This window comes from Dromiciops gliroides, chromosome 2 (assembly GCF_019393635.1).
Source record: "Dromiciops gliroides isolate mDroGli1 chromosome 2, mDroGli1.pri, whole genome shotgun sequence".
NCBI classification, from domain to species: Eukaryota; Metazoa; Chordata; class Mammalia; order Microbiotheria; family Microbiotheriidae; genus Dromiciops; species Dromiciops gliroides.
The window spans coordinates 98,100,025-98,119,328 of record NC_057862.1 but is presented as its reverse complement, the minus strand read 5'-3'; the positions used below and the strand labels follow the sequence as shown (position 1 = coordinate 98,119,328).

The window sequence follows — 19,304 nt, the reverse complement described above, 5'->3', positions numbered from 1 at the left end:
TTCACATCTAGGAGCACCCTTGCCTGATAAAAATCACAGATCCAAGTCCCTACCCCCTACAATACAGTGGAAAGATGTGGCATCAGAAGAGCTGGGTTCAGGGGCAGCTAGATGGAGCAGTGGATAGAGCACCGGCCCTGGAGTCAGGAGTACCTGAGTTCAAATCCGGCCTCAGACACTTAACACTTACTAGCTGTGTGACCCTGGGCAAGTCACTTAACCCCAATTGCCTCACTAAAAAAAAAAAAGAAGAGCTGGGTTCAAATGGCGTCTGTGCCACTATCAGTCTGACTTGAGGCAAATCACTTAAAATCTCTGGAACTCAGCTTCCTCATCTGATGCTTTCTATCTATGTGGTATCTGTTGGGTCAGCCATTTAACTTCACTGGAATTCAGTATCCTCAGCTGAAAAGGTGGGAGCTAGACTCAATGTTCTCTCCAATTCCTTACTTCTCTGAATCCCTGATCCTTGCTGTAATAGCCCCAGGGGGAAATGAGAAGGATTTGATCCCCATTTCCACCTTGGTGTAATGGCAATGGCATTGGTCAGTCAGAAGACCGAGACTCAAGTTCTAGCTCCAACACCTACTTTGCTGTACGACCCTGGTCAGGTCAATCTTTCTGCATCCCAGCTCTCTCCTTTGTAAGATCAGGAAGAATGGGGCTAACAACACTTACACCATCTATGTTTCCAGGACCACAAGAAGAAAAGTGTTTTGCAAATCTTAAAACACTAAAGAAATGTGAGTGATATTCTTTCGGTAGGAAATAGCATCTGAAGGGGAAGGTAAAAGGGGAAGATAAAAAGGGAAGATAAAAGGGGAAGATAAAAAGGGAAATAGCAATTCAAAAACCTGAATGACTATCAGCTGGCTCAAAGGGAATTAGGTTTTATTATATATCATGTATGGTAACATGTATTATTTGTGATATATATTATAAAGGGCATTTAGTGTTTAGTCATCCAAAATTGCTTCCAGAATGGTTGGAACTATTCACTGCTGTGCCCGTTTGCCCCTTCAACATTTGTACTTTTCTGTTTTTGTCATCATTGCCACTCTCATGTGTATGAGATGAAATCTGGGAACTGACTTAATAGGAATTTCTCTAGTTATTAGTGACTTGTAGTATGTTTTCATAGGGCTGCAAATAACCTGGGTTTTTTCCTTGGAGAACTGCCCATTCATATTCTCAGACCATTTAAAATTGATAAATAAATAACAAAATTGAAAAATAAAATAAATTGCAATAATTGGTTTCTAAGACTTTGATGTCCCCTTCAATTCCCGGGTTCTAAGATTCAATCTCTGCTTATCTGGGGAAGCATTATCATTTTGAATGCCACGTTTCCTACATGGCAGGAAACGTTTTGCATCATGAAGAGTCCCTACACCATTAAGCCTATCCCCCCTAATACCAGAGGCACAAAGCCTTCCCCCCCCAAAAAAACAGCATTTACATTTTTGCAAATCAGCTCAATATGCTCCAAGACTAAGGGTAGGAGATAAAAGAAGTCAGTGAAACCCCCAAACAATAAGCTTATTCAAAACACAATCTCATTTTCCCATCTGGGGACTTGAATACAGTCAAAATGAATAAATCCTGTTGTGCAAGGACAGGGAAGTCAAAGAAGGGAGGGGAAAGAGGAATAGACAGGAAAGGCAGCATTCCCACTTGTTCAGTTTCTACACTCATTTCAGGACACAGTGAAGAAACAAAAGAAATAAGAGACCAAACCCAATCAACCCAAATATATGTTAGAACTCCCCTGTGGAGCTCTGACAAGCCTGGTGGAAGCAGGTATCTGGGGTTCCAATTACAGAGCTTGCCAATAGTAATTCCACCCTGGGTCTTCCGGTTTCTTTGTAAAGGAAAAAAAAATCTCTTTAGCTTGGGGGAAATAAAATCTATTCTTCGACTCAGGATATAAGTATCTTCTCTGCCTGCATAAGAGACCAGCTGACCTTTTTTAGGTCAAGTGTAAACCAATGATGAAGCTAGTACAGGGAGCAAGGGCAAATATTTCCCTTCAAATGTTCATTAAAAATGCTCCTGTGGGGGCAGCTAGGTGGCGCAGTGGATAAAGCACTGGCCCTGGATTCAGGAGTACCTGAGTTCAAATCCGGCCTCAGACACATAACACTTACTAGTTGTGTGACCCTGGGCAAGTCACTTAACCCCAATTGCCTCACTAAAAAAAAAAAAGAAAAAAAATGCTCCTGTAGGGGGCAGCTAAGTGGCACAGTGGATAAAGCACCGGCCCTGGATTCAGGAGTTTCTGAGTTCAAATCTGGCCTCGGACACTTGACACTTACTAGCTGTGTGACCCTGGGCAAGTCACTTAACCCCCATAGCCCCGCAAAAAAAAAATAAATGCTCCTGTCTCTGGGTACAATGAAAGGACCATTGGCTGTAGAGTCAGAGAAGTGGACTTCAGATTGTACTTCTGATGCTTATCAACTGTGTGACTTTGGGCAAATGACAACCTTCCCTGGGCCTTAGTTTCTTTAAGAGTAAAAAAAGGGGAAAAAAGGGGGGGGGGGCGGGGTTGGACTAGCCAGCCTCTGAAGTCCCTTCAGTTCCATTCAGAATATGAATGAAGTCAGTTTAAAATGACAAGTCTAAGAGTTAAGAATGCATCCATAAATTCCCATGAAAAAACAGAAAGAGCGAGGGGAACCTTTGTAGTTTAGCTGAAGGGCCTGGTAGCTTGTAAATACCTGTGTGCAAGAAGAATTACATACCAAGAATGTGTTGTAGTAAAGTTTATATGGCGAAAGCCATCATTTATGGTGGGAAACATTTTGCCTTAAATCTAGCAGAATGTTCTCAGCACTGAGAGGCAGCCTGGTTAGAGAACTGGCCTCAGAGTCGGAAAGACAGGAGTTCAAGTCTCATCTCTGAAACTTGATGCTAGCGTGACCCCAGGGAAGCGACTTGGGCTCTGAGTCGTGGGTTGATTCTCTAAGTTTCTGAGAAGATGCTGGCCTGCCTTGGTAGAGGAAGCTCCTGGTGATGTAAATGCAGATCTGTTCCAAAACAACAACCACCAAAGGATAAAACTACCTGGAAGGTAAGAATGGCTTCGTTTTTGTCTCCCCGCTACCCAGCACGATGCTTTACACAGAATAAACATTTCATATATGTTGAATGTGATAGGAAGTCTGAAAAATTTGGACCAACAACTTTTTTGAACTTTCGAGGAGGGGAAGGGGTGACAGACAGCTACAGGACACTATTTAATTATGCCTGTCTCCAATTGTCCAAGGTCAATTGTCAATGGTGTCCTACATTTAACAAGTGCCTCTTTTTAACAACTGGCTCTCTGGGAAAGAAAGGTATAGATGACACACTTTTGAGTTGAATCTGCATGATTAACATTTTTCTCCATCACTTTCTTAAGTCTAGACAATCATCAAAAGAGCAAATCAAGCTCTGATTTGAAGCATTTGCCAATTTCTGAGGTGTCAATGTTCATACTGAATATTTTACAATTGGCTAGGTTAAAACTGGTTCTCTAGCACACAGCTGTGAAAGTTCCCTAGTCTGGTTCTCCTGACTCTGAGTTTAATATTCTTTCCATGCTTTCTCATGGGAAGAACTATATTAGAATATCTGGGAGTTCTTAGAAAAGAACTGAAAAGTTCTTCCAAGATGGCTCTCAGAAGGAAGTGGGAACATCTAAGCAGGACATTTTCCTGGGGAGACAGAAGGCTTATTTGCTAGTATCTTTCACCCTAATGGGCCTCAGTTTTCTCCACTACTGGGAAGTAGGGGCAAAGGTAAGGGGAGCTAAGAAACTTCATGAGTTCCCAGGTAGGCACCCACTGTCACCCAAACATCCTGGTGCTACAGAGGATCACTTGTCCAATTGTGACAATGAAACATGAACACAAAAGGGTGGGAGGAAACAAAATACCATCCCATAGAAAATATGAAATGTCACAATGAAAATCACCAAGTGTCACTTCGGCCTTGCACCTGGAGTTTGTAGAGATGAAGCATGAGAACGGGATGGATTAGAACCTTCCAAATCGCCTATTATAATGCCCTGATCTAAAAGCTGAGGACAATCAAATGGTAAAGTGGATGACATGGGATGATAGCTCTCTAACTAAAAGCTAGGTGAATTCTGACTCCCAAGTGCCCTTCCTGGCTTCCTCTCCCAGAAATCAGTATGATGGTGGACACTCTACTAGACATCAAGAGACCCTGCCTCCCATTCCAGCTTCCCCCACTTAGGAGGTGAACAAATTCCACACAAATGAGTCACAGTAAGGTGGCAGCCCATGATAATGGACCCATTTCTCTATAAGCACTAGATTTCATTAACTTCATAAAGATCTTGCAAGACTATGATTTTTCTGTCCCAAGGTCACAAAAAAATGTAAAAAGCACAAATTATTTCTAGAGGAGGATTTAATTTTAATTGCTATGAAATCTTAAAAGATTCCATTAGGACCACCAGAGAATCAGTTCCTTCATCCTAAACATTATGTTGTCAACTTCAGCTTCTCATTTTTTTCTCCGTACACAATAACAGAGACATCATGGCACAGGAGGTGAAGAGCCCCTTGAGATCAAGAATATTCGGATTCGGTTCCTCAGACACATACAAGCCATGTGATCGTGAATATGTCACAATCTCTTAGAAGCCAAACAATTTGTTAGAACAGTAAAATACAAATGATTTACTCATCAGTGGAGGGCATTTCCACAAATCACAGGTTAGGGCCCAAAAATAAGAATTAAAAAAATAAACATTAACATTGAACTTCAAAGCTTTCAAAGCACTTTACATATATTATGTCATTTGAGCTAACTTGATGAAGTCTAATTACCATTTCCTTTCCTTGTGTATATCTACAGGTACCCATACAGCTTCAAAACACATTTCATCAGGGGTTGGGAGTATATTTAAAAAATTTTTCTAACAATGATTGGTTATTTATCCATATAATTTCCATCAAGTAGAAACAGTCAGCCTGGTCAAAAAATTAAGTCACTTAGGAGACAGTCATGGTTCTGAGAAGTCAATTCCTATTCAAGAAAACTTATTGGCTCAAAAAGACTGCAGAAGAGATGTCAACACGAGGAGGCACTTTGCACTTCCCATGATGGTGAAGATAAATGGAGCAAAGGCTCTGAAATAGTCTCCTAATTGCCAGATCTAATGGCTGCTTCTCAGTCCTTATGTCTTTGTAACATTTGACCATTATTCATCCATCCCTTTCTCAGCTGGGTTACTCTTCTCTCTCAGTTTCAATGACAATTCTTTCTTGTGTCTCTCTTCCTACCTGTCCTGTCACTTGTTTTCAGTCTCCTTTCCTAGATCTTCGTACGTGGGCCCGCTAAATACAGATGTCCCCCAATGCTGTCCTGAAACTTCTTTTCTCTCTATACAACTTCACTAGATAATCCCATCTATTTCCTCTCCTGAACTTGTCCATCAGTTGCCTTTTGGATATTATTAATTGGATAGAACTGTATGTCCTATAGATATTTCAAACTTAATATGTTCAAAATAGGTCCCATATTTCCTCTGAAATTCTCTTCTTCAGAACTTCCCTATTCCTGTTAAGGACATCACAATCTTCCTAACCAGCCAGGCTTGAAACTCTTAGTGTGTCAACCTCTGCTTCTCATTCCCTCTCATTCCCTATATTCCATCATTCACTAACTCTTGTTTCTACTCTCATGTATGTCCTCTTCTCTTGTAGGGACCAATTTTTAATTGGGGAGTGTTACCTAGGTGGCTCGCTGCAATATTGGGGCAAGGAAGGAGACTGACAGCCTCCCTCAAAACAGAGCAGGATTTATTTAACAAGAATGAACTTAAAAAAAACACAAACAGGATCAGTAGGATTAAGGGAAAGGAAATAAAATGGAGAAAGGGAAATTATATAACCTGAACAACAGCACCACCCAAGAATTAGCTGAGAACACACAGCAGCGTCCTGTCCCCTTCTGGAATGATGGAAAAACCTCCCTTCTTCCCAGCAGACCCCAGGCTGACCACACACAGCCCCCAGCCAATTGGCTGGTCACTCTGACAGTCACATGACTGCCCTCAATGGGCTTCCAATCATTATAATTTTGCCAGGCCCATGCAGGCGTCTGCGAGTGGTGATGATGTGAGGTGCCAGCGCCATGGCGACAGCTACAATCAGTGGGTGGAGCACCATGCAGTTTGCAGAGCCCAGGCCAGTGATCGTGCAGAGATTTTTTTTTTTTAATTCTAGCTAAAAGATGGGGTCATAAAAACCTCAAACAACAATTAATTCTTTACACTCTCCACTCACACAGGGCACCACCCTCATTCAACACCTCATTATATCTTTTGCCTGGACTATTGCAATATAGACTTCTAATGGTCTCAATTCTATGACTCGACTTTCTTTCCACTCCAATCCATCCTGCCAGAGTGTTTTTGCTGCTGCCAGTGTTTTTCCTAAAGTGCAAAATTAACCATATTGCCTCCTTACTCAATGAACTCCTATTGCCTCTAGGATCAAATATAAAATCCCTCCCACCTTTTTTGTGTGTATGTGGGGAGGAAGTATTTTAAACTTTTCCCAACACAGAACCTTCCTGTTTCCAGTCTTTTTTTTTTTTTTTTGTGAGGCAATTGGGGTTAAGTGACTTGCCAAGGGTCACACAGCTAGTAAGTTTCAAGTGTCTGAGGCCGGATTTGAATTCAGGTCCCTCCTGAATCCAGGACCAATGCTTTATCCACTGCACCACTTAGCTTCCCCTCCAGTCTTCTAACACTATGATACAGCTAAACTGGCCTACTTGCCATTCCTTGGACACAAGACTCAAGATCCTGTCTTTGTGTCTTTGTGTCTTTGCACTGGATGTCCCCAAAGCCTGTCATGCTATCCCTCTTCATTTCCACTTCTTAGCATCTCTAGCTTGCTTTAAGACTCAGCTCAAAACCCACCTTCTATGGGAAGATTTCCTGGTCTGTCCCCCCACCACCCTGCTAAAGGCTTCTAAGGTTACCATGGTCTACTTCTACCTATTTCTATACACATTGTCTCTTCTATTATAAAGCTAACTCATTAAGAGCAGGGGCTGATTTTTTATTTCTTTGTATCCTTGGAACTAAGCAGTGTCTGACACCACCTAGTAAGTGCTTAATAATAACTGATAATTCCTTGGTACTTTTCTCTACAGATCCACTCATTGCAACTGAGAAAGTGCTTTTCTTCCTAAGTAGGAAAATTTAGCTGGAGAGTTCTCCTATCACACCATCCACAAAATCCTTCGTTATTTGGAAATTGTGGGTCTCTTGTTTCATAACTATTGCTCTCTTGGGGGCAGCTAGGTAGTGCAGTGGGTAGAAAACTGGCCCGGGATTCAGGAGGACCCGAGTTCAAATTCAACCTCAGACACATGACAGTTACTAGCTGTGTGACCCTGGGCAAGTCACTTAACTCTCATTGCCCTGCAAAAACAAAACAAAAATCATAACTATTGCTCTCTTTAATTGTATCTCTCAAAGTCATGTGCCCATCAAGGCGTCTGTCTGCCTCTGTTACCACCTGTGATGGCCAATTCTGTATCTGCTGAATCCTGCAGTTTTCAGCACTCATAATGAAATGCTAGTTTAGGGTGTCTGGACATGGATCAATAACTGTTGTCTTTCCTACATATTTGATATTGACCTGAGTATGGTCCAGCCCATTATTTTCAAACTCAAATTATGTTTGCCTTATTTTACATTACTCCTTCCTATGAGTCTATTAATTATTTAGTCAATTATTTATTCTTCAGAACAAAGGACAGTATATAATGAGTTGGTAAACTGTAAGTAGACTCCTCCAAATTTGGGATCACCCATTTAGCCAATGGAAAAGCTTGTATATCAGGACTTTGGACCTTTATTAAGCTGGAAGCATTGAAAAGGTGCCAATTCCTATTCCTCTGGTGGTCAGTATGTTGTCTGCACTGAGATAATAACAGCTGGATTTTCCTTTTTTGGCTTCGTGATGAGCAGAAGGACCAATATAGTGTCTGCCTGTAAGTAGTTCTGCAACCACTTCTGAGGTGGACTGTTTCAATGTACAGAGCCAGTAAGGGGTTCTTCCCAGCCTGCAGCTGGCTTTGAAGTCCAGGGGAGGGGCTGGCTAGAAGAAATGACTATAGTGCTAGGTTTGTTTAGAGAACTGCAGATACAGCACTTCTGTTGGGGTCTGGCCCTTGTTTTCTTGAAGTGAGAGCCTAATCCTTGAGCTCCCATGGAGAGAGATGAATTGAATGGGACTTGTACTTCTAAAATCCAGCATTGTAATGATGGTGATATTCTGTCAGGCATCATTCCCTACTGTATGGTTTTTCTATACATTCCATCATTTATTTATTTAGGATACAGCGTAGAATCTAGCAAAAAGGTAGGAAGTGAGTGATAGAAAAATGGGAGAGAGGCCAATTTTATTAGAGCTCAGAGTCATGTCTACATTGAACAGACACAGCCCATCAAGTCTGAAGCGTGCCGGTGCATCTAGACTACTCAGAACATGTGTCAATTCTAGTCAATTTGTCCTAGGCCCCTTACCTCCAACTCTTTGGGTATAGTGGCCAGCTTCTTTCAGAATTTGATTAGGCTGGTGTTTAGATGGAATTCCTCATTCCTGGCCTACCGGACGTTGGAAATATCAGTGATGGGGGATTTTATAATAGAACCAGATTTGAAAACAAAAAGAGAGAAGTAAATCTCCCACTCCCCCAAACCAGATACATTTGAAAACAACTGCTCCCTGCCTTCCCCAGCCTCCTTTATTACTCATCATAAAGAATATAACTATAGTTTCTAAGATTCATTCAACCAAGTAACCCTGTGAGAAAGGTTAGGAAGTATTATCTTCATGTTATCCTTCCATTAGTAAGTATTATTCTTTACCACGGAGAAGATCAAGGCCCAGAGAGGTTAACTGCCCCTCCCAAAGTCACACAGCAAGTTAGTCACAGAAGCGAGATTAGAGCTCCAGGCCCCAGCTGGTTACAGAGTCCTTCATCTACTGCATCCCACTACACTAGCCAAAAGGTTATCTGCTCAGCTAGGACAATATGTCTAATGAGAGTCACTACAGTTGGGTTTGCTGAAGAGGACAGAGAGATTTGAATACTCACAAGTAGAAACCTGAAGAATCCTTCTGTGAACCATCAGACAGCAACACTTCTGTGCTGGAACAGACAGAAATAATACTCTAGTCGAGATGACACTGCACAGGTGGAGGGCCCAGCTTTCAACTCCTGAACCTGGCTTTGAGACTTTAACCATGTTGAAGGTTGAAGGTTGTTGAAGCTGGGCATTCCACAAAAATGTATAGCTTTTCCACCAAGAACAGTCTCTGTTATGATAGTTCATGATGAGGGAGGCTCTAATGTTGTAGTTAGAAATTTCAACTACCAAGCTGAGGACCTCTGTACCCATGCTGACTCTGCAATGAACTCTGAGAAAGACTTCAGATATCTTATGCCAGAGTTTTCCCCCTTCTGTTGACTGGAATCAGACCACTCCCTTTCTCTTTCGCGCAGATATGAAAGCACTTCGAGTTTTTCATCAAAAGACAGGCACATAACTGTTAGAAAGAGAGTCTTCTGGAAAGCACATAAGATTTTGATCCAAAGGATCTACATTTCAATCCTGGTTCCGCCACTTCTTTGTGTGACTTAAGACAAATCTCGGCCTCCATTTCCATTTCTGTCAAGTGAGGATGTTGGCTTGTTTGGGACAGTGGTTCTCAAATTTTTTGGTCTCTGGATCCCTTTACACTCAAAAATGATTGAAGACCCCAAAGAACTTGTGTTTACATGAATTATATCTATTGATAACTACTGTACAAGAAATTAAAATGCCTTAGCATTATTATGAAAATAATTTAACCTTATGAATTCCCTGAAAGGGTCTTGGGGACCAGATACTTTTGAGAACCGCTGGTTTAGATGATTTCTAAAGTTCTTCCCAACTCTAAATTCTATTATCTTTTTATTTCATAGGTCTCATTGATGAAAGTAGAGGAACAGATTTTCATCATATTATATATTATGCATATATACACACATAATATTACATTATGTTTCATTTTCACGACCTTTTTGGGGAACAGCTTTGCTTAACTTCTCTGTGTCTCAAAGCATCCATTCCTTTAAAAAAAAAGGCACCAATGAACCACACTATATTTCAGAGGGCTACTTCAGACTGAGCTAGCTCCCCTTAGAGACACTCTGATGAAAAATTCCTTGAGAAGCAAATTCCTCACACATCCTACTACATACTCTTCCCACTAAATCGGCTACTTTTAAGCTCTTAATAGGAAATTTATTTTGTTTTTAAGAACTGAAATACTAAATCATCCATCTGACCTTACCTCCCTGCCCCCACCCACCCACACATCTTCCAAAACCAAAGGAAGAAGCTAAATGAAGCTTCCTTTGAAATCACAGAATTTGTAGAACTAGAGAGCATCTCTTCCAACTCTCATTTTTCAGATGAGGAAATTAGGGTCCAGTGTTGTAAAGTGATTCGCTTAAGGTCACACAGCAGGTTAGTGACAGCATTGAGACTAGAATCCAGGTCTTATCACCTGTTGACCATTTGTTCTTTCCACATAATGATGCCCTTTGCCTACCCTCTCTCTCAGGCTCCTTATTGCCACAGCCAATGCTCTTTAAAGCAACCATCCTCCTCTGCTTTGGGAAAGAGCCTCCCTTTTCCCCTGAAAGAACATTACATGCATCCACAAAAGTCTGTGGAGAAACATTTCCCATCATTAAGAGATTTAGAAGAAAATTGGCACAGTTTACTAAACTTTGAAGCTTTCTCTCCCCTACCCCCTACCTCCCACCCCCTCCCCTTCCTGGCCCTTTAATTGTGCTTGGAACTAGTGAGGTTCCCAGAGTCACCCTCCCCTTTAGAATAACGGGAAGATCCCAAAGTAGAATCCCCTCTCCTGACCTTCCTCCACCCTTCTCTTAAAGCAACCGAAAGCTTACCCCTCAACATTCTATTTAGAGGCAATTCTTTGCTAGAGCACCAAAGGATCAGGATCTCTCGATCTCTCGATCTCTCGATCGATCGATCGATCTCTCTCTCTCTCTCTCTCTCTCTCTCTCTCTCTCTCTCTCTCTCTCTCACACACACACACACACACACACACACACACACACACACACACACTCTCTCTCTCTCTCTCTCTCATATATTTTAATAGGATATGTGAAGGAAAACTTGAATGAGGAGAAAATTGATGCCTTTTAGAATGGAAAGGGGAAAAAATGCCTGTTACTCCTATAACTGAAATGGATTTTCATACCCTACCCTCACCTTTCATCTTTTTTTGATACCTTCACTAAGCATAGGTCTTGGCTCTTCCGAATGAACTTTGGCAACATTAGAGTCTTAAATAATGTACTTATTCAGGTACACAACTGCTTTAAAAACACATCTTCTTGGGGGCGGCTAGGTGGCACAGTGGATAGAGCACCAGCCCTGGAGTCAGGAGTACCTGAGTTCAAATCCAGCCTCAGACACATAACACTTACTAGCTGTGTGACCCTGGGCAAGTCACTTAACCCCAATTGCCTCAATAAATAAATTAATTAATTAATTGATTGATTGATTAATTAATTAATTGATTGATTGAATTGAATAAATAAATAAAAACACATCTTCTTGGTAGATGTGGAACTCGATTAAAAACCAGAAACATCCATAAAGATACCTTCTTTCAATATACTACTGCCCAAATTAAAGTTGATTTGTTTCAATCATGCAGGGCTTCATTTCAAAACATGCTACAATTTTGGTTGCCCCCTTGCCAGGGCATTCCAAAGCTTAGCCAAGAGATAGCAAGTCATTAACATCTGGCACCAGACACAACTCCACAGCTGGAAGAGCAGTAGGAACCAAATTTCTTGATCACATGATACAATCTCAACCAATGAGCACAAATTAATTGAAACAAGGCTATAACTGTATGCGTTATAAATATGTAAACATAAGGAGGAAAGGAATCTTTTCAAGTTCCTCCCATAGAAACAGGATTTAGGCACCACAAATTCCTAAGCTTCTTCTATGAGAGCACAAAGCAGTAAATTAGGAATGCAGCAGCATTTTAAGGACTTCTCAGAACTATTCCCTGGAAAGCTTTATCTCTCCAGGAAAGATAATTTACTATATTTGTGGAATCCATCATTACTCTATTGGAACAAAGTGAGAGTCAATGTTAATTTCAGTAAGAAAAACTTTCAAGGAAAAACAGGCTCCAAACATTCCCTTCAGGGCAGCTAGGTGGTGCAGTGGATAAAGCACCGGCCCTGGATTCAGGAGTACCTGAGTTCAAATCTGGCCTCAGACACTTGACATTTACTAGCTGTGTGACCCTGGGCAAGTCACTTAACCCCCCACTGCCCTGCAAAAAAAAAACCCCCAAAAAACAAACATTCCCTTCCATCACCCGTGAAGTCCTAAGAGTACACACATACATACAATAGGTACTTTCTCATAGCAAAGGTAATTTGGCAAAGATCAGAATAGACATTCAAGAACAGAACTTCTATTAAAACTGGAGCTAAAGTTATTGTGAAACCTAAAAATTACAGGATGTATTTTAAGAATATGAAGGAGATAAGGTATTTTGTACATTGGGACTTTTCGTATTAGGGAGAGAGGAATGAAGAATTTAGAAACAAGCTAAGGCATTTAAATGTCTAATAATAATAATAGCCACAAATAGTAACAATTCCTCCCTACAACTCTTCCATATCTTATGATAAGTAAATTTAATTTTTAAAAAAAATTTAATTGTTGTTATAAACAGCTGCCTGGTCATTCCATCGCTATTCAGGCTTAGCAAATATATTGCCCTCAAATCTCTGTGACATGTAGGAGGTTCTGGTAGGCTCTAGACAGGGCCAAATCAGGGAGTTTCCACAACTAGAGTTCCCATAAGGACTGACTTCTCTTTCATGTAGCTCAGGTGAAACTGTTAGTTTGATACATCTTCTAGGTGAAATGATACTACCTGTCAGGAATACTGTAATGAGTTAAACATCTGCCAGATGTACCTATTCCTCAGAGGAAAGGTGTAAATAAATAGATCATTAGTGTTGCAAAAAAGAGCAACAATATTAATAGCTATCAATTCTATAGCCCTTTAAGGTTTGAAAAGTGCTGTTACCTCATTAGATTATGCAGTAATTTGGGGCAGCTAGGTGGTGCAATGGATAGAGTCCTGGCCCTGGATTCAGGAGGACCGGGGTTCAAATCCAGCCTCAGACACTTGACATAACCTTCGTTGCCCAGCAAAAATAAAAAAATTATGCAAAAATTTGAAGATCTGTATTTCAAATTAAATTATATATGTATGTATGTATGTATATGTGCACACATATATGTGTGAATATACATATTATAGGTACCTATATATACATGCGTATGCATTTATGTGTGCATGTGTATATATATATATGTGTATGTATACACACACACCACTCACCCTGGGATGCCTCAGATTTCACAGTTTAGCAATTAAAGTATCACATCATTTAAATTACTGCAAGCCAAGATATAACAAGGAGAGGAAAACATAAAAACTCCCAACTACAGTGCCATGTTAGTTAAAACTAAAATTTTTTGTAAGATGCCTGGTTGTGTTGGCTAGACATTCTCTAAATGATTTTCTTTTTGCCTTTGGGAGTATCTTTATGCTCACAGCAGGAAAAAAAAAAGGGGGGGAGACCATACAGCTTTAAGAATGCTTAGTTATCCAGTCAGGGGTCAGTCAAGAGCCATTAGTAGGAAATCCTGCCAATATTTGGGCATTCTGAAGAGAAACTACAAATATTTTCATGTGCTTTAACTTAGAAACAAATATGTTGTATTTTAAAAGCAGCTTTCAGCCAAGGACTTAAAAACCCTCAACAAATTCTTGCTCATTTTCCTTTGTGAGCTGAGTGGTGGCAAACTTTTTCTTTACAGGTAGAGAAAGAGACCTAGAGAGGTTTGGGGACTGATACAAAGGACAAAAATAGGTCATGGTATTTAGAGTTCAAAGGGACCTTGGAGATCATCTAGTCTAACCTCCTCATTTTATGGGTGAAGAAAATCGCGGCACAGAGAAGTGACTTGTATAAGGTCATACAAGTAAGTAAACTGAGCCAGGAGGCAAACCCATTTCTGACTCCAAATCCAGTGGATTTTTTTCCCTCCCACTATAACATCCCAATTGCCTGAGTCACTAGCCAAAAAGAACCAGTTGGGGGGAATATGGATGTGAGGAGGGCTACAAAAATCAAAGGACCACAAGGCAAATACTTCCAGTTATTCATTAAATCCAAGAACAGAACCTAATACTCTATTCTTACTTGGGTTTTTTGTTTTGTTTTTATTTAGTGAATCTTCCTCTATTTCTAGGGCAAAAAGCCATTTCCTTCCCACCAGTCTTGGGAAGGAACCTATCTGTGAATTCAGATGCTCCTAATCCTCCAATGTAGACTTGAACACCAAATGTAAACATGCAGTTTGCAGGTGGTGTAGGGCGAGAGGCTGGGGTTAGGGGAGGAGAGCTAAATAAAACATGTCCATATAGACTTAGCTCTTTTTTCAGCAATACAATGATCAGAGACAATTCCAAAGACTCATGAAGGATAATGTTCTCCACATTCAGAAAAAAAAAAAAACAAACCCAAAACAAAACTGTGGGATCTGAATTAATATTGAACCATACTATTTTTACTTTTTGTGTTTTTTTTTCTTTTTTTGAGGTTTTTCCCTTTTGTACTGATTCTTCTTTCACAATACGACTAATGTGGAAATGTGCTTAATGTGATTGTACATATAAAACCTATATCAGATTGCTTGCCATCTTGGGGAGGTAGGAGGGAAGGGAAGGAGGGAGAAAAATTTGGAATTCAAAATTGGATAAAAATGAATGTTGAGGGGGCAGCTAGATGGCGCAGTGGTTAAAGCACCGGCCCTGGATTCAGGAGTACCCGAGTTCAAATCCAGCCTCAGACACTTGACACTTACTAGCTGTGTGACCATGGGCAAGTCACTTAACCCCCATTGCCTAAAAAAAAAAAAAAAAAAAAAAAAAAAAAGCTTATCTTTAGGGGCAGCTAGGTGGTGCAGTGGATAGAGCACCGGCCTTGGAGTCAGGAGTACCTGAGTTCAATTCCAGCCTCAGACACTTAACATTTACTAGCTGTGTGACCCTGGGCAAGTCACTTAACCCCAATTGCCTCACTTAAAAAAAAAATGAATGTTGAGGGGCAGCTAGGTGGCAAAGTGGATAAAGCACCAGCCCCAGATTCAGGAGGACCAGAGTTTAAATTCGGCCTTAAACACTTGACACTAACTGTGTGACCCTGGGCAACTCACTTAACCCTCATTGTCCCACACAAAGAAAAGAAAAGAAAAGGAATGTTGAAAACTATCTTTACATATAACTGGTAAAAAGTAAAATACTATTAAGACAAAAAATGTCTATGTTCGATAACTGTCATAATTGGCTCTGGGGGGAAAGTTCATTTGGAGGCTACAGAAAGAGTGCAATCACGAAGGGAAAGGAAGCCCCCAGAATTGGACCCTGCCCCCAAATCCCCGAATGACTGTGGGGGCAAGGCAGACACTGGGGAAAAGGTCACCATTGTGAGAAGAGTCTAAGGTGACTCCAATGCAACAGTAAAAGCAATACTCAAAGCTATCAGCAGCAAGCAAGCAAGCCACCCTCCAAACCACTCCACCCCACCCCACCCCAGCACCCTGGGAAATAATACCTAGTTTTTGTGTAGGGCTTTCGGATTTGCAAAGCATTTTTTACAAATATTATCTAATTTTATCCTTAAAACAATCCTAGGAGGTAGGTACTATCATCAGCCATATTTCACAAATGAGGAAACTGACAGAAGTTAGGTAATTTACCCGGAGTGACATAGCTAATGTCCGGACATGGATTTGAACTCCTGTCTATCTACTGAAACACCTAGCACTAGTTAAAGATCTGTCCATCTCTGTCTCAACTTTGGAAACAGAATCAAATCGAGGAGAAAAATGTCTTTTTCTTGACAGGCATTCCTTAGGATCTGAAGGTTTTGCTTTAACAATCTTCCCGGAGTCACCCAATATTTTTATGGATAGAAACCCTTTTCTCTTCTTGCAGTTCGTGAAAGCAGGAGGGGTTTAAGAGGAGAAGGGTTTTGCTAAAACCCCCAGCTCGTAGTTTGCTCAACAAAACATGCCGGGAAGGAAAGTCTCTAAAAGCCCCTCCTGTTCGGCTCCTCTAAAGAACCTGTAGCCTGGCTGGGAAAGGGACTGTTCTAGAACTAGTCTTTACACATTAAGAAAGAAGTGAGGCAATTTCTGTGCATCAGTCAGCTTAGTCTAACCAGATAATTGTCTCATTCAGCTAGACTAGCAGGGACCTGCCCTGTGGCTGGGACTGTGAGATCCAGGGACACACACGATTTCTCCGAGTCTTCCCCTTTTGCTTATCGCTCCAGCTTAGCCCACCTGACCAAGTGCTGCGGGGGGGGGGGGGGGGAGGGTTGTTTTGGGGGGTTTTATTTTTGGTTCAAAGAATGCAGAGGGTGTTGATCCCGAGAAGTTTTCCATTATCAACGAACAACAGCGTGAGAGCAGAATGCCTCGTTTTTAGGCATCACTCCCTGGGCAGCTGGAAAACCTTCGCGGAACCAAACTCATGCCAGGATCTAAAGCGCCCTCCCCATCCCACCGCTCAGATTCACAGAACCGAAGTGCTCTCCCTCCTATAAAGAAGGAGCCTCCCCCTACCCAAGCACACAGAAAATGTCCCACCCGGAGTAGCTCCCCAGAGAGAAAGGTCGTAGCCTTCCCCTCTGTTTTTGTTGTTGTTGTTTTTTTGCGGGGGGCCTGGGGGGGGGTTGCTTGAGCTTCAAACAGCTTTCAAGGTCTCGCAGCGCACAAAGCGGTCTCCAGGGGCTGCCACTTCGGCAGGTGACTTTTTTCCCCAAGGTGACGCGGAAGGGCGCTCTAGAGAGATCTGAGTGGCAACTCTGCAGTACCCCGCACCCCGCCGTTCCCCACCCACGCGGCCCGCACCCCCAGTCCAAAAAGCCCAAGTCTAGCTCAAGCCAATTGCCTCCCGCTTGGCTCAATTCTCCAGGGAGGATCAAAGGGCCCAGGGCGGGGGCCACCCACACAGAGAGCCCCAGCGCCGCCGCTCTTTCTCTTCCCTTCCTGGGCTAGGGGCAACCGGCTCTTTACCTGAAGTCCGGGAAAAGGGTCAGGGTGTGGAGAGTCTCCCAAACTGCCCTTCTCGAGACAGGAGACTAGTTTTGGCCAGGGGACAAGTTTCCGAAAGGGGATGAGCGAGAGTGCTTCCCTGGGAACGGAAAGCCAAGGGTCTCCTCCCGCAGCCCGGTGCGTCTGCAGCCTCAGAGCCTCAGGTTCTCCCTCACCTTTGTATTTCTCCATCGGGTCCGTGCTCGGTGGCCCCGGCCCCCTCCCGCGCTGGCCGTCTCGGGAGCAGCTTGGGGCGCTCGGATTGAGTCGGGGGGAAGCTCCGGCGCTCCGATTCCACTCCGGCTCCCAGCTCCCAGTTTCCTCTGACTCTGGAGAGTTCTCGCTCTCCTCCGTCCCCTCTAGCCCCTCCCAGCAAGGTCACGCCCAGCCGCTGTACCCGCCGGAGCAGCTTGCCCTGCTCGGCTCCCTGAAGCCGCCCTGGGCAAGCGCACCGCGGGGGTCCCTGCCCAGGCGGCTGCTACTGCCCACGCCCTTCCCGCGTGGCTGAAACTCCACAGGACACAAGGGACGGGCGGGTGGGCGAGGCGGAACGGGGAGGAGAGGGGCGGGCTGCAGACAGTTTGTCTCGTCTTAAAAACACACACACACACACACACACACACACACACACACTCACTCACACTCACACTCACACTCACACACTCCTGAGATTTCTTAAAGTCTGAAGTCACAGGGGGCTTCTGGAAACCAGTGGAGTGACTGAGAGCCGATGGGAAAGTTACAGGGAGGTTCCTTAAATCCTGGTAGAAAGACGGAGAAGAAGCAATTAAGAAAGAGTGGGCCCAACTGACCCACACCTGGCCCAGTGCCTTCTCCAATGAGCGAGTCTAGGACTCCTTTAACATTCCACCTGTGGCGCAGGTATTTGTGTATCACTCTTCTCTTGCCTGCTAAGCTCTGAGCCTCTACTTTCTCCAACTCCACACTGCCTCCAACATCCAAGGTGCTCCATGAAGGCCCGTGGAAGTGAGCTGAACTAAAGATAAATCCATCTAAGTCACGGTTTTTTTCTTACACCAACACATTCCCCTTCTCAATCGTTTGAAGTTTAGTCTTTAATTGCATTCTGGGATCATAGATTTAGAGGTGGAAGAGACCCCTTAAAGGTGAAATGAACTGCCTCGAACAAACGGCAGAGGCAGAATTCTAACTCGGGGGACCTCCGATGCCAAATTCAGTCCTTTCCCCACTACACTGGTGGGAAAGTGCAGTCCAGCATTACCTCCTCCCCCTCTGACCTATCTGCCCTAGTCATCATGTAGCAGTAAACCCTGGCTTCCTATATCTCATTTCCTACTCTCCAGCTTCCTATTAGGATGATTTTTGAAGGCCTCGTGGATAGGGGGCTGCATTTGGGATCAGGAATGATTCAAATCCCACTACACTAGCTGTGGAACCGACCACAAGCAGCTCACTTAAACTTTTTTTTAAAAATAATAAACATTTTTATTTAACGTTTAGAATTCCAAATTCTATCTCTCCTTTCCTCCCTCCCCATCCGCTTGCTGAGGCAATAAGCAATCAGATATGGGTTATACATGTGTAATTATGTAAAACATTACCACATTAGTCATTTTGTGTTTAAGAAGAACTCTAATAAAAGAAAAAAATGAAAGTGGAAAAATAGCATGCTTCAGTCTGTGTTCAATCAATATCAATTCTTTCTTTAGAGGTGGATAGTATGCTTCATCCATAGTCCTTTGGGACTGTCTTAGATTATTGTATTGCTGAAAATAGTTAAGTCATTCACAGTTCTTCATCAAACAATATTGCTGTCTCCTGGTTCTTCTCACTTCACTGTATATCAGTTCACACATCACTTAAACTTTCTGAGCCTGTTTCCTCATGTGTAAATTAAAGATAACACATTTAGTCTAACCTCATCCTGCTGTGAGACTGAAGTGATAGGTGAAGTGCTTTTAAAGTTTTAATTCAGTGATGTATGTGTAAATTATGTGCAGCTAAGTGGTACAGTGGAAAGGGGGCTGGAAACCGAGTCAGAAAAACCTGA

The 19,304-nt window shown here is 42.5% G+C and overlaps 1 protein-coding gene across 4 annotated transcripts in view; it reads right to left on the bottom strand.

Moving 5' to 3' along the window:
• The window catches only part of AFAP1L2 (actin filament associated protein 1 like 2), a 143,392-nt gene extending 125,726 nt beyond the window's left edge, over nt 1–17,666 (bottom strand). Inside the window, exons 1-2 of one of the 4 annotated variants that reach the window (XM_043984691.1) lie at nt 17,449–17,666; nt 9,136–9,189 (exon numbers count right to left, since the gene is read on the bottom strand). In XM_043984691.1, the coding sequence (XP_043840626.1) occupies nt 9,136–9,189; nt 17,449–17,464 (70 nt within the window). In that variant the 5' untranslated portion in view covers nt 17,465–17,666. Of the gene's footprint in view, nt 1–9,135; nt 9,190–17,254; nt 17,327–17,448 lie in introns of those variants that run through there. The other 3 variants (XM_043984692.1, XM_043984693.1, XM_043984694.1) reach the window with 3 other exon arrangements.
• Between the last annotated feature and the right edge of the window lie 1,638 nt (nt 17,667–19,304).